This window comes from Phlebotomus argentipes, unplaced genomic scaffold, assembly GCF_947086385.1.
Source record: "Phlebotomus argentipes unplaced genomic scaffold, Phlebotomus argentipes genome assembly contig_75, whole genome shotgun sequence".
In the NCBI taxonomy this organism is placed as follows: domain Eukaryota; kingdom Metazoa; phylum Arthropoda; class Insecta; order Diptera; family Psychodidae; genus Phlebotomus; species Phlebotomus argentipes.
In genome coordinates this window covers 378,845-395,477 of record NW_026776170.1, presented here as the reverse complement: position 1 = coordinate 395,477, position 16,633 = coordinate 378,845, and the positions used below count along the sequence as shown (strand labels likewise).

General features: G+C 38.2%; 1 protein-coding gene across 9 annotated transcripts in view; it reads left to right on the top strand.

Annotated features, from left to right (window-relative positions):
• The window catches only part of LOC132257021 (forkhead box protein P1), a 106,901-nt gene that overhangs the window by 68,010 nt on the left and 22,258 nt on the right, over positions 1–16,633 (top strand). For 7 of the 9 annotated variants that reach the window (XM_059753698.1, XM_059753697.1, XM_059753694.1 and 4 more), the window contains 3 exons: positions 2,216–2,456; positions 9,969–10,463; positions 10,889–11,171. In XM_059753698.1, the coding sequence (XP_059609681.1) occupies positions 2,216–2,456; positions 9,969–10,463; positions 10,889–11,171 (1,019 nt within the window). Of the gene's footprint in view, positions 1–1,695; positions 2,159–2,215; positions 2,457–9,968; positions 10,464–10,888; positions 11,172–16,633 lie in introns of those variants that run through there. The other 2 variants (XM_059753700.1, XM_059753699.1) reach the window with 2 other exon arrangements.

The following is a 16,633-nucleotide window of genomic DNA, read 5'->3' as shown; positions in this document are numbered from 1 at the left end:
GATAGATTAAGTAGCGATAAAATCAACAATCAAGTATAAGTTAGATTGTATTTCTTCAATATATTCAGATGTTTCCATCCCTCTAATTGTCCAAAAACCAACCTGAAATCACGAGCAGCATTTACACTCGCACGTTATATAATAAGTCAATGGCACGCAAAATTCGGGCGTTGTTTTTCTATTATCACAGTCTATCTCTAATTTTCTTGGTGACTATTACCCACAAATTCGCACTCGCCCTTCTGGTAGGCGCAAAAGTATATCTAAACATTTTCAATTTTTAAATACGATCTCAAATTGCATATTCCTGTAAAGGCGGAGTGTCTTTGCAGTTGCATCCCACGATACCTGCGCTGCTATGCTTACCCCTAAGTTGCATGGAGCAATCCCCCGTTGGGCAGATGCCCCAACATTTCATTGGTTGTACCGGTTAATTGGTATGTGTGATGAAAAGAGACCAAGTAATAGTGCTTCTTCAAGATGGTAAGAGCGAGACGTTCCATAGCAACTTTTTGGGGATGTGACCGTGCATTTTCGAGCTCAAGTGCATTGTCTAAAGCGCGCAGTGCATTTTGAGAGCGAGATATAGCGGGGAAGTGATTACAGATGAGAAGGATTGCATATGACAGCACACACTTGCAATTAATACGGATTCTAAAAAGTACCAAATATTTCTGCAAGAGGAAATATTCGAGGAACATTCATCATGCACCAAAAGTTCAACAGATTCCTATCAATATCTAAACATTTTCTCTTAATAAATAACAATATATATATGACAGTATGTATGTGTATGTGATAACACTTATTATTTATTTAAAATATATATTTATATAAAATAATATTGTTTATAAATTAAGGTATATTTAAAAACAAATTTAGAAGATAAAATAAAACACAATTGGAATTTACTGTGTATGAGTTGCTGCGCAAGAACATATGGTTTAAATTGTTTCTACATTTTAAGGACTATATACTGGATTGCATAGCCAGCGCCTTTCACAACAAAATTGATCACTCTCTACTAAGAATTGTGATTGACTGGAAAGCAAATATTTCATATTTTTAGTCAAGCAAATATCTATAATATACTCTGATAAATGCTTTTTTGCGGTTGTTGTGTGATTACTGATAAGCGTGGGCAAATTTATCACCTAAGACGTCTTTAATCGTTATTTTAAATTTGATGCTCAGAAAACCATTCACATTAGGCTATGTTTTAAAAAAATTGACTTTGATATATATTTTTTTTTATTTAAAAAGGTTTTCATCATACAGATGATTTTCCTTGATATTTTTTTATACCTTCAACTTTTAAGTAATATTTAAAATATAATATTAAAAATTCAATATATTATGAAAATTTTGCTATATGTTTATAATCAAATGCTTTTTTTTCATTTCTACGATAATAACTAATAGCGATTCTGCAAAATTTAAAGAAATATGTAATGATTAGTTACAAGAGCTGTGATACTGTTGATTGACTGTAGCGCAACAGAAAACAAGATGGGCAGCGCAAAAGTCTGCATTTTCCCATCCTCTTTCGCGGGGTGGCCTGAATCGTTCCTTTTTTATTCATCCTTCTCAACAATGTGGGGATACAGGGGGGAGAGGTGATGATGCTATTACTTGTAAATGTTTAGTGTGTTGTGTTCTCAAATATTGTGTGTGTGCATTGTGTTGCCTCTGCCTCCCTTTTAAACAGTACTTATTTGACTTCAACCATGCCAAGACGCTGCATTCCAAAATATTTATTGCCAGTCAATCTGGTAAAAAGTGTTGTTTTGTGTACGCACAAATAAATTGTTGCTCAAGTTTCGAAAATCTAGTAATGTTATAGTAATTACGTTCTGAATTAGTGTTCAGATTTGATGTTGTGTATTAACAATAATAACAATAACTTAAAAATAATTCTTATTGTGAAAAGAAAATAACACGTGGAGTGGACTTTTAAAAACTTGACACATCAAGTATATGTGAAACGTTCAGGCGCCGTCGGCAGTGATTTACATCAAATACATGAGCGTATATTATTTTGCAAGTAAACGACAGGAACGTGTTCGAACGCTAGTCGTTAGGATGAATAAAATGGGCATTTGAGATGCCCAATATTCGAGTTTTTTTTCATCTCAACCCATATATCTAATAATTCAATGTGAAAATATTAAGGGGAATCCGTGAGGTACACTTTACAGCTCATGTACTCTTACAGAATGCCACAATCGAACGAGTTTTGAAGGAGCGACAGATGGATATAGATGAGTCCTGGCATCGCCTTGAAGTTGTGGATCGCACAGTTGACTTCGAACTGAATCTTTGTACCACAACGGGTTATCTTCAAATGCCACAGACTCCCACTACTAATCCCAATGAGAATTCTTTTGATCATATTGGTGCTACTTCAATGCGTGATCAAAAGTCACCTGAGAAACACACCAAACACACAGTAACAGGTGAGCTCAATTTACATAATTTTAACTTTGCTTCAGATAAATTGAGTTTACTTTTATCTAGTTGGGAACTACGATAAACCTGTCGAAAATTTACACATAAGAAAAAATTAATAATATCATGTCTCTTACTTGAATTTGGTATAATGCATACGATTAGTGAAAATGTGTAGTATTTTTATTTGTATTTTCTCTTCAGTATGCAGTTTTTTTTAGTTATATAGAATATATTGAATATGTTTGTTTACTCGATCATAACTGTAGAGAGCTTTAGTGAGTGTAATTTGCACCCACCTACATCTAAGTGTTGATGACCAACCTCCAAAGTAAAACGGTGGAAAGTTCTTTCACTGGTTGTATATAAACTATCTTCCTCAGCTCTCACAAGAAAACAGTTAAAACGCCAAAAAAAAATTAGATTAACCGCCGCTTGATATCTCTAGGAAGTTCTTTCCAGAGAATCACCCCGTCAATAAAAAGAGAGTTTCGGAGTATACGGCTCCGCGATGCCGGCACAACTAGACTCGAAGACCTGACAGACGAGCCAGGCGCGAGTAGTTCAACCAAATAATGAAGCTAATCTAGGCGAAACATTCGTGAAATGAACTCCACAACGCGTGGTGTGAGGAAAAGAGGCAGATTTTTGGCAGTCTGTCCCAGCATAAGGTGATAGTGCTGAGATACATAATCGAAAGGCCGGAGATTGAAAATAAATCTAATGCATTTGTTGAAAGTGACAGTAAGGCGATGCATAGAGGCTTCGTAGGAAAAGACAGGAAAGAGAAGGGCATGAATTAATAAAAGCCAAACGCCCTAAGGGAATGAAAAGCTTGTAACTTCGAAGCGTGAAAGGAATTAAATTCACCTTTTTACAGATATGGGAAGTATTATCGGCCAACGCCAAGTAATTATTGAAAATAACTCCAAAATTTCTGGCGCTTTGGGCATAGGGAATTACCTCAGCATTAAGGAAAGTCGGTAAGGCGTAGGGATGTTGCTAACCAGAGCGTATGTGTAAAGCTTCTAACTTTTTAGAGTTTAACAGAAGAATATTCTTCGCTGCCCAATGAGACACAGACGAAAGCAGTTCATTGAATCTCGTAAAGCACGGCCCGGATGAATTCAGAAGAAGTACAGTTCGTAAGAAAAAACTGAATAAGAGAAAAAGAAGATAAATTCAAAACTTTGGCAGAAGGAAGAAATACAGAGGAACGAAACAGTGAACGAGAATTTCCTGTAAAACCTCATCTCTCTGGCCGTTGTAAAATATAATATTGATGTGCTTAAGATCGATTATTGACCTAAGGGTTACCTTTGAATCCATGTAAAATGGGATCATTTCACTGTGGGTGAGCTTAGATTATGTACGAGTCCGTTTTTGTCTTTTCCCTCCTTCACCCCCAGGTCCTAAGCTCAAAGAGCTTATTTTGAACTGGGACAATTTCCGTAATTGTGCAATACAACCTGAGCATAAGGCTCACACATTTAAACTAAACACGTAATAAATTAACAAATAAATAAATAATTTAGATATTCATATCACAGGCGAACAGATCATTTTATCGCGCCTCCGGGAATCCGCACCGCCAGACCGCCTCCGAAACATGCATAGGGGATCTATCTCGCCGCATCGCTGTAACAGTCCGATCACCCAAATGTTGTGAGCGATATCAAAGGATAACTCGCGTTTTTGCGCTCACCCATATGTCAATCCTACTCACTTGCGCATTCGCTTACACTCTCATGGATCACCCGTAGATTTGTAATCGCCCAATGCAGGAATATATATGCTGTCAATAATATTATTGATAACCTGTCTTTCGCAAACAACGCGGTATATAGAAGAAAACACTTTTTCGTCCCAAAATTTTAAACCATAGAAGAGCAGTGTCATACCACAGTTAGCGGTTTCATAGCAGAGCTGATCGTATCAAGACCGGATACACATTAAAGAAATTCAATCATTTGTTTTCCTTCTCTGAATTTTAACAATTTAAAAACTTCACAGTAACTTTTGCACTTGACTGTTCTCTTTTTCATTCCTTTAATTAATTATTCGTTGCAAATTCACAGATTTCGTATTTCAGTCCGTATAAAATACTAATCTGGTGTCATAATTTTACGTTTTGATATATTATATTGGCGGCCACCCGACGGCTGCTTGTGTATAGTACGAATTAAATACGAACAAGAAGGCGTTGCAAGATGCAGTGGGGGCTTTATTTTATACGAATTTCAGCTGTCAGAAAATCATTTCATTGCGGCTACCTTTGAGCAGCCGTAAAGTACTAGATTTTCTCTTTGATGGTGTTTTTAGGGCAAAATATTCCGATTTCTGCTCAGTTTTTGGCGATTTTCCGCCACGTGGAATTTAGGGAATGTTCTTTAGTGGAAGTGAAACGCAATTTTCCGTGTTTCTCCGAAACTAATCTCAAGGAACTTCTAGGACTTTTCGGCGATTACCAAGGGATGTTTTCAGCGCGAAGAATGTGTTCAACAGGGCGAAATTGTGAATTCTAGTGACAAGACATCTTCATCCGTGACAGTTCCTAACATAGGGCGTATTTCCGATGGGATTCTCGAAGGAGTCTGCTGGTCAGATTGTCCGGGAAGATGTCTTTGTTTTGACATTTTAGTACAGCCGCATTTTCGTGAGTGTCACGACATGTACGCGTGAACAATGAATTGGATGAAAACTTAGCTTTTCATGTACTTGAAAATGCGTTGAGAAACCAATTAGTTTTCTTGAAAAAGGCCGGAGGATGTGCGGACACACATAACCTTAATCTGATGCATTAAATCTGCACAAATGGCCAGAAAAATCCAACAAATATGTGTTTATTTACATGAAAACAAAATTATTGTCTATTTACTTGATTTTCACGAAAATTTGTCGGCTTTTCTTGCCTTCAGGCGACAAAAATATGAATCGACGTCAGGCAGCAACGTTTGAAATGTTTCACGCTTCGCAGAAGATAAATTCAGTACATTCGTACAATATTAGATTAGAATTAGTTTTGCGGGTTGGGGAAGGGTGTCGTCTATTCGTCCCCTTTCTTTGCCACTGCGACTATATTTTTTGATCTATTGTGGCCCCCTTAGAGATCAGCCGATCACATTTAGGCTGCTTGAAGCCCGCAATGAGATGTTGTGGCTAGAGTTTTACGGTCTACCGGTGCATTACTGACTCTCGCGGTAAGCAGAATGCTCCGAAGCTTCGTCTCTTCCATCCCCGGTATCTGTATATTTAGATAGATAGATAGATACAATAGTTCCTCAATTTCGATGTTCTGGAGCGTGGAGATCTTTGGTTGGTGGCCTTTTATCTTCCTCAAGCTCTGCTAAACGATTTTCGTGCGTGTTCCGAACGTTCTGATGCGTTTTTCTTTTATTGCCGTGGTCGCCATGAATGAATGGTCATCATTCTGGATGTCCAATCCGGCTCAGCAGATGCATGTGTTGTCCCCTTTATAAGTTTGTGGGTTGTTGCTGAGCTGCTGGCGGCATTGTTTTGCTGATGGACTTGTCCGTTAGGCTCTTTATCCGATGCAGCCTATGATTACCCCAGAAAATTGCCCCCCCCCCCCCCCCTCATAACAATCCAGTTTTTTCCTTGATATTGCCATGTATTAATCCATTTGTTATATCTTTGTCCATGGCCAATTCGATTTATTGTGTTTTGCGGGTGTTAATTGACCAAATAACTCCCAACACATGAATTAATGCTTTCCTTATATTCCTTTTTTCTGGCCAAGGGAAACATTTCCATCGAAGTTTTACAAACCTCAAGTTGGAAATCAACAGTCAGTTTCGTCTGTTGGCATTAAAAATGACTTTTTATTTCCCTTGTCGAGTCAATCGCTCACAGCATTCAGAAGGTGAGGATTGAACCCGGGACCTCTGTGTCATTAAGCGAGAGCGCTATTGACTGTGTCAAGAGGCCGCTTCCACATTTTGTATATACAGGGACAGAGCGCAAGACCAACTCCAGTGAAGCGTATGTTCCAGCTGGAAAGGCTTATTTTTGCACTTTGCTGTGTTCAAACATTTTTGCAATCGGTGGGATTTGAGCACATGACTGTAGCGTCGAGAGTCAAGCGCATTGACTGCTGAGCCACAGCCGCTCTTCGTACATTATACTAATCGTAATCTTGAAACATTTATTAGTAAAATCATACTCATTACAGTTTTTTAAAAAATGGTTTGAATGTAAAATTGCCACGATCGGTTGCTTACAATATTATAAGACAGATAACCCCTTTATGTTGACAAGTGCGCTTTTACTCTATTAAAACATTAAATATTATTTAAAATTTCCTGATCTAGGGGTGCTGATAACCCTAGTTTTTTTACGCGGCACCAAATTGTTGACTAACACTGTATGGTATTCGTTAATTTTAAAAGTCATGTGCATGAAATTTGCGTATGACGCTTCAATTAGGCCGTAACTATATTTTATGCAATTGATAGTAGGTATGCCAGAAACAAATCCGCTTAATTGCTTACCAATAAAAAAAGGATAAACACACGCTTTGTGTCTGCTAATGGTATCTAGCTGGAATTTTCTATAGTTCTCGTCCATGTTTAACTTGATTTGGTAAGAAGGAAAGAAAGCGTGGATATTTTCATATGTAATATGAAATCCAACTCCAATTCCAACAGATATAATTCTGATTTTATTGTTTCGACAGGAAAGTTTGACCCCATTTTGGAAACGTCTTGATTTGAACTGTCGAAATACTTAAGGAATTATCTCAAATTAACATGACCTTGAAAGAAAATTTTTGGGTTTCAAATTTCAAAAACTTTGACATTGACATTAGCGTCTCTGGCGGTGGTCTGATGAATTTCTGTTGTTCTAAATAGTTATAGAGTTCTGCAAGAGCTTCCAAACGACCCTGAAAACCATAATGACCGGGAAATAGAACCGAAGTTATGGCGTATTTAAAATAACCTCTGGTGTGTTTTGGCTCGGACGGCTTCGGCATGTTGACCGGGCCATCCTGACCAATCAGAACTGATGCATACTCATTGTACTGTTGCAGTTTTTTTCCTACTTCTTCGGCTCCTACTAGTGGCTATATTATTTTGAACATCCAATGCAACAGATTGACTTTAAGACCTAAGAGCGGCTAATATTTTGCTTGAGAGTCTTTATATTTGTTATTCTTGTACCTTTTACGTGAAAATTTAAGTTATAGTCAGCAAACCTTTTACAGTGTTAATGAAATACCAATCATCAATGCACTACACACTCTACACAGCCTACGGCTACGGCGATGCTTCCTTCTCTCCTCAGTGATCCGTGCACATGGTTTTATTTTTGAAAATCTGTATTAAACTCCTTTCAGCTGTACACTGTTCCTGAGTGAGACGAAAATAAATGTAATGTAATCTAATCTAAAATTTTAAGCCGTCATAACTCCGTATCTATTATTTACTTACTTAAGTGGCCCTACGTCCCTTTAAGGGCATTGGTCTTCTCCATAATGCTTCGCCACTCTCCGCGATCCACCGCCACCACCCGCCAGCAACGCACCCTTACCTAGGGCCTTAAGGACGTCGTCCACCACATCCATCGACCATGTTCGGGGCCAGACCCTCCTCCTAGGGTAAAAAGTTAATTCCAATTTTTAGAGACGTCTCGACGTGTTCAAAGTTTTTTTTTCAATATCGCAGCATTCATTGTGATATCATAGTTTAATGGTGAATGTAGCTTATTAAATGGCGTCGAAATACGACTTTTGGTGAAGAGATGATCAAAATCGATTAGTAAACAGCGGAGATATGGACCATCAAACGTGTGAACTTTGACCTTCCATATCTCCGCTCCTAATGAATTGGGCCCTAAAAGTAACGGTTCGTTGGAAAGATCTCGACCTCAGCTATAACACATTCAAATTTAAAAAAATGCATAACGTTTTTCCGAGTTATTCGATTCTGACAATTCGAAAATGTTTTTTTTTTACTTTAGCGACTCTAGCGGTGGTCCTACCAAGTTATGATGTTCAGGTGGGAGATGGCAGTTTAAAAGACCTTTGGAATGAATTCCAAATCATTCCAATCAGTTAGTTAGAAGCGGAGTAATGGCCATTTGAAGTTTAAAAATTTAAGCCTTCAAATCTAGGGTCTGGAAGGACCAAGGTCCTCGAGTGGCGGTTCGCTGGAAAGGTCTTGAGGTCAGCTAAACCATACTAAAATTTGAACCAAATGCATGTCATAGGGGCTGAGTAAATTGGGAAAATACTTTTGGTGGTGTTCAAAATGGCGAACGGAAGGGTGGGGGGTTGGATTTGACATCACCATTCTCTAGCAGCAGTAGAACTTCTGACCTTTGGTAAAAAGCGCATGTCGATATCTTTTGCCGTTTAAGCGCCACAAGTCCGATGGACGGCAACTAAAAAAAATGTGACCTCACTCTTTTTCGTTATGTTTCGTCATGTTAAGCCTCCCTGATATTATTATAGTGTATTTTGCGAGTTTTTGTATTTCGTGCGGAGCTTGGTGCGAGTACAAGTCTTCACCCAGCTGTAAATTAGCTCTTAGTATAGTCATCAAATAGATCACAGTTTTGATTCGATGAAATGTTTTAAATCAATGTACAATTTTGCAATATGGGAAGACAAAGCAATTGTATAGGATGGCTTTGAAACTTAAATTTTATTAAATTCTTTTTTTTTTTATGAATTTTGCACAGAATATTAGCATCAAAACCTTAAAAAAAAAAAGATTTAATCTTCATTTGCTCTTTTTTAAAGTAACGTACTACACATACGTATATGACTTCTTGCGGTAAAAAGCTCGTGATACAATCACAAACGCTAGTGAGTGGCCTGCAATTTGGCCTTTTATAAGAAATACTTGTCAATATATTTTATTCTTTGCTCGTTAGGAATTCAAATACTACGTTTTTTCATAAACACAAACAATAGTTGTATCATAGAGCCTCTTTATGCCGTGTCGGCTTTAATATAAATGCAGCATTTATATTAAAGCTAGTCCGACATGGACTTAAAAGTCGGCTCAAACTGCGCGGTGGCGCATGCGTGTGGGCTGTCAAATTCTCACACACATCCTCACTGAACGTCAAATTCGTGACTGCGCGTCGCGTTGCGACATGATTCGATTTCAGTTTAAGCGCGTGTGTCCCGGTATCAACGCCATGGACTAAAATAAAGCCGAATATTGTTAAATGCTACATTAATGATAAATGCAGCATTTAACTGGGCCCGACATAAAGAGGCTCATAGTTAGTTTTTGAGTTTATTTCACCGACAATCAAAGACAGTATGTGTAATACATATTGGATGGTAATCCATTTATTGTTATGAAATCCTATTTGTTTTAAAACTCAAAAATTGTTTTTTGTTTAACATTTCTTAACCATATTTACTATTGATTATAAGAAATTGTGAATAGAGAACAGTATCTCTATCATCTCCAATCTCCTCCTTTTAGGATGTTTCAATATGTTACTCTCGATAATAAAAATTCATGTTAATACTACGTTCACAGTCAATGGTGAAGATACGGTTACTGAAGCAACACCAGAGGAAAAATATTACTTTGAGCATGATTCCGAGTCACATGAAGATGAGGCTTCAGCACACAAGTCTCAGCTGTTACATTCACGACTGCAACAGCAGCAACTGCAGATGCAACAATTGCTACAGCAGCACGTATTTACACCTACACAGTTGCAACAACTAATGAAACAGCAAACGCTCTATGTTCCTCGAGCATATGAGCTACAGCGTAAACAGCTCGAAGCAAATATGGCGCAACTACAAGAACAACTGCAGATGAATTTGTTGCAGCAAACACATTTTATACACCAAGATAAGATGTCTCCAACACGTAAAAAGCTTTGTGAACCAAATACAACTAGCACCGTGCCACAGCAGCTTGTTTTGCAGCAGCAAGAGCTTATTCAGCAACTGCAGATTATTCAGCGACAATATCTTGTGCATCAGGGCATGAGTTTGCAACCGTTTCTACTGTCGCAACAAGGTTTGTCTCTGATTTTGGGTCAAGAAGCTACACAAAGAACTAAACGCAAAGAGCTCAGTAATAATGTATAGTTAAACAAATAATAGAGTCTTAAAATAATAGAGCTCCATTTTTTTTACTAGAATTACACAAATTATTACAATGAGAGGAAATGCGGCATTAGGTTACATAGTCAATGTGACAGGTAATATGGATGCCGAAAGCATAATGTATATTTTCTTCCTCTTGTACGGCAACTTTTTAAACACAGGCATTGGTCTCAGAATAACATACACACTTTGAATGAAAAATGGAAAGCCGCTTCGTAAGCTGATAGTGATCTTTTATGTCTTAAACATATTGGCAGAGAGCGAAAAAAGTTCAAATTGGTATTTGCGGTAATTCATTTGACTTCTACACGTCCTACAGTGCTGTCCGTTCGACAGGTGTTCGCGAGGGTAGCCCGTGGAAAGAGGATGGTGGCCGGGCATACGTAAAGATGTTCAATGGATTAGATGATGGTGAATCACCCACTGAACACGGCGAACCAGAGGAAAACGAGAAGTTTTCACACTTGTTAAATTCCATCTACATCAACCGTCGTGAGGAGCTAGGCAATGTCCAAGATGAGCGTGCAGAAGAAAAAACGGATCACCCGCTTTATGGCCATGGTATGTGTAAGTGGCCAGGATGTGAAGTCATCTTTGATGACATGACCACATTCACCAAGTGAGTGCAAGTAATGATAATCAATAATTGTGGTTTTCCTGACTTATCATTAATTAAATTTGTTTACTATTACGAGAGTTATCACACTATGTTATAGTGACGGTAAATTCCTCCCAAAACCTACACTTAACAATACGAATAGCGAACAAATTCCTTTTTTGAACAATTTTAGGAGAAAGATAGTACTTATATGGACTGATTCGTCCTTAGACTGTCGATAGCAACTATATTCACCATAAAATTAATCTCAAAACAGAAATTACACGCAATTCATATCGATAATTAGGGAGAACTTAACGAAATTTTAACGAAGAAAAATAAGCGTTTGAGATTTGAAACTTAGTCTTAGTTTGGAAATCGGTAAAACCAAATATAATCAGTAACTCTAGTGAGAAAGAACAAATTCGTCTTCTGTATGCAAAACTAAACTCAGGAGTAGCAGAAAGAGAAAGACAATGCAAAACAGCGCAAAACACAGATTTAGTAACAGCTTGTGCAAGAAAAACTACCGATCTTTAAGCAATTAAGGGAATTTTTGTATCCTTTTAGACATTGAAGCTAATTCGAATGAGCCTATTCGTGTTTGTGATTACTCATTAAGTAATAGCCCTTTCCATTTAAACCATTTTAACTTCACCATTTAGTGAATATACGACCTTTAATATCTGTATTCAGATCAATATGCTCAGTGAATCCCTGGTAATCTTAGAGTGGTAATTCCCTAATTAGGAACCCGATGAATAAGTTGGTGTTGATGAACGAGCTGTTAGAACCGGGCTGTGCAATTTCATCTATTCACTTATTCTATGTACTAGACTCAAAGAAGAGGTTGATGGCAAAGAACAGCATATCAGCCACATACCGTGTAGTTCTCTTGAGCATAACGTTCGAAATTCCATCCGTCCCAGGAGAGCAGTTGGACTTCTTTCTTGGATTTATTTGATCATTGCCTCTGCTCTTACATAGAAAAAACTAAATTGAGACTATACATATGATTAAACTTTACAAAATTCAGTCAGTAAAAAAAAAAGGACGACGCATATACGGCAAAACATAACACGGCAGAAGTGGCAGGAAATATCACAGTACTTCTACAAGAAATCCAAAAGTGCATTTTTTACAACATTTTTAATGCTACCTATAGTGGCATTTTCGTTTCTATTCATGAAAGTATTGTACAATTTCATTAAGGTAAATTTGTTCCGAACTTGGTTGTATTTAGTAGTAAATTCACCAGACAGTCTTTCTGCCTTGTGTTAATGCTATTCTTTGCCTCAGAGATGCTGAGGTTACTGTGAATGAACCCATTTTTGATTTTATATAAATGGGAATTTTTTTGTGCTCGAACAATATTTTCGAATTTCACGATGTCTCCACCATAATATATGTCCGAAGTGCTGCAATGAGGACTGCAGGCGAGGCACACTTGAGTTTCTCCTGATCAGTCGCGGACAGTCGAGTGCACATCAGATGATACAGTAGCTGGCAGCATCCGCACTTCACATTGTCTCCAGTTTCACGCAAAATCCTTTTCCCACACATTCCACAAATCGCCATTATAAACGGAATCTCTCAGAGAAATGCAATTGCAGGACCACTCAGTTTGGCCAACTGAACTGAACTGATGGGGTGATCCTTGAGAGCTTCAACGAGTCAGAAAAGATCCCTTCCCGGAAACAGATGTTGATGAGAGCGGCAAGCGGCGCGGCAACAAAGTCCTCGGCAGTCTTGTATTGGCTCGTTGTCAATCCGTCAACTCTTCTAGAACTCGTGTTTTTTAGTTGCCAAATTGCGACATGCACATCCTGGGTACACGCATCACGGAATGAGAAGGTGTATTGTAAGTATGTCCAGAGGTGAGGTCGGAGCCATAAGCAAAGGACATCAACGCGAGATTTTCACATGTATCCTCACAGACGAGCATTATAGCGACAGGGTTGCCCACGAAAAAGGCAAGGAACCGGTTTAGTACATCTGTTAATAAGCCCGGCTGGAATCCGACAAGAGGGTTCCATCAATCTCATTAACCACCCTCAAACATGAGCCGTAGTCATCTCCCGCACATCGAAGTCTTACAGAGTGGTAGCTCCTAGAGTCTATCGTAGGCAGCAAGCCTACGATCAGAGGGATTCCTGGAAAATTCTCATGATAATCACAAATGTAATTCACAGCTTCAGGGACGAACTCGCCTACTAGCGCGTCTGATCACTACCGTGCACTCATTTGCATGGCACCCAAGGCATTCGGTAAACCTCACAAAGGCACCATCGCTAGGCGAAGATCTTGTAGTGGTCACGTGAACTTCGTAAGTGTAAGGGCGGAGCTGTCCAGTGTTTATAGTAAAAGTCGGTTCTTTGGCACTTGATAACTATATTTCACACTCTTAAAATCAATACTTGACAAATTGGAAGCGATTTGTCCGCTTGTCCTGGAACAACTGAGGCATCGTCCCCATTTTCCGTCTTATAAAGACTCTCCCCTTCCACCCCCTCATTTTCGTCGTTCAGTGGTCACGTAGAACTCACTTAATTTTCACACAATCGAGTTATTTTTACCCTTTATGGTCTGCTAGTATCTATTTATTCATTTTCCACATTTTCTGAGTAAGGTGCGCATGCACACAGTATTTTTTAGCGGCACTTAATGTGACATTCAGTATGAGTTCGAAAGAAAAACATTTAGAAACGACCAGATGCTCAATTTCGAGCTCTGGTATACATTCTGGAACGCTCACCGTCCATTGTTTTTCAGTGAGTGACAATTTTCGTCTAGTCCTGCAATTTTGATTTTTATGCTATATATTAATATATTAATAGAGGCCACGGGTTATATCACTGAGTCATTTCTTCTACATTTCTTCTAAAAAAGTATTCACCACGCGATATTGGCGTGTTAGTTACATCACTTCTTCGTAGGAATTTCATTATATTCTCACTAAAATTTGATAGTCCTCTCCCTTAACTGAAGAGAAACATCTCTTTAAAATTAATTACTATGCAGGGGAATATTTGGGACACTACAATCCACTCAATATCTCCCATCGCATTATATTTTTCTAAGTAGCTATTGTAGAATTTTTCATTTCAAACAAGTACAAAATTATAAAGAACAGACGAATAGAGCCAAACTTATAACAGCAGAAGCCTTAACAGCTGCTGCCGTCTAACAGACTTTACGCCTACTAAGGAGCTCGTGGAGACTGGATAGACCAGCCGAAGGCCACATGAAAAAGGCCGACTGATCATAGCTTCGGCTATGCAAAGCTAGTTTTCTCTTTACTTTTTGACAGTGATCATGATCTGTTCTGTTTCTTACTAAGGATACGCACTTGATATATCTAAACATACCGGAAATGAAGGGACTTTTTTATCGTTTACTTTCGGACACTAGCATCAACACTTAGAGTAATTACAAATCTATGTATTAATAAAGAGCTATTAAAAGTGCTATTAAAAGTATTATTAAAGTGCTTCTGACAGGAGAAGATTTACATTAGTCTTTGAGGTCGAAAAAGGGCAGTAAATGATAACTGATTCGTCCATGCAAACGGGTAGAAGAAATGCAGCTCGAAAGCGTTTATTCCACTACCTTGAAATGACGTTAGGTTCTCCTTCACTACCGATATGATTTGAGTGTAATTTCCTTTTGGAGCTTAATTTTATGGAGAATATAGTTGCTATCGACAGCCTAAGGACGAATTAGTCCATATAAGTATTATCTTTCCCCAAAAGTTGTGCAAAAACGGGAAATTATTCGCTGTTCGAAAGAGTAAAAAGAAGCATTGGAAACGTTGTAAAATTCTTTTACTAAACCAAAGTTGTCACATAAGCAGAGGTCTAGTCGTGGCTGAATGCAGTGAGTGCAAAGTATAATACTTTAACAGTTATTATCGGATAAAAAGGTGAGTGGAAATTGCATTTATTTTTGTACATTTTGGTGGAATTCAAAATGTGCACCGGACTTCTTGACTTTTAGTATAAATTGAGAGAACATTTGATCTCAATTCTGCGCGTATAAAAAGTGACATTTAGTCGTTTTCTTATTTTTCAGATGAACAATCAAGCCACGGGAAACTTCACGAGTATTAGGATGACATGGCAAGATGATGTGGTCTAAAGTAGGTGGGATTCATAATGAACGTGACCAACAATACCGTTTGGATAGAAATATCTACTTTTATTGTATTGAAATCCAAATTTGAAATTGTTTCCTGAAATATATACGAAATTATTCTCAATTGTGTAGCAATTTTACGACGACGCGATAAGGCGGGTAATTCCTAAGAATGGGCTCCCGAAGGTGCGGATCGACAGGCGAACTTCGACCACTCAGAGGAGACTGACTCACAGCACCGAAAGCCAAGTGAGTTCCCCTCTCTCCGTTCATGTGAGGACCTAGCCCTCTGGTGACAACTCATGTTATCAATCTAGGGGTTTCCAATCGGTGGGTTTTCGATTGTACGCCTGAATTTACTACAATTGTAAATACGAACATTTTTATTGAATTAGGTACAAAATAGGAGCCAAGTTAAGCCCTGAGGACGTCCTCATAGGCCTTTCGGTGCCCTTTCGACGTTTTCAGGATCGGCTGACACACGTCGATTGACTTATCGAATTTAAAATGATAAAATTTTCACTTCTCTCCGAATGATTTCATTGTGAGGGTCATTGATTGTTTATCACAGGAACGTGTTAATTTTCTTTGCCCGACGTCTAATTGTGCGAATACAATTAGAAAAAGTGGCTACTTTTTCCGCGAAAAACGTTATATGTTGCAGTCATATGGCATTTTTCACAGATATTGAAATCAATCGAACAAGACGTCAACTGAAAGTTAATGAAATATATCATCTTCGCAAATGAATTTCCATAATTTTTCACAGCTCGTTATTCCAAATTTTTCAACCTATATTTATAAATTTATTTTCATTTTCTTATATCTGAACTGCACATAATTTCTTGTCCGTTGAAAATGAAAATGTGTTTAAATTTAGATATTTTCGTTAACGCAATAAATACAAACTTTTCTTTTCTACACACAACTTTCCGACTTTCCAGATGGTAATTTTCATAAGTGTGAGTGAATGTGAGTCTTTAATGTGTGCATTAGTCGTTAATATAGCAATGTTCCAAATGTCCTGACATGAGTGTAAAATAATTAGTTGTACGAACGGATAAATTCGCATTACGCTGAACGAGAATCATATTGTCGTGAGAGAGCGACCGCGCGATCGCTTCGTTTCTAAATCTGTCGCACAGCGCTTGTGAAGAGAGGGCGCAATGCGAGAGAGCGAGAAACGAAGCTATCGCGTGTTCGCTCTCTCACAGCCACATTTTTTCATTCTTTCGCTCGCTTCGAGTTCTCGATTCCTTCGACTATGCAAAGTGAGAAATTTTTCTCCGGGACTTTTTCTGGTTTTAGCAATAGGTTTTTTGAAGCCAACTAACAGGACGTGATAAGCA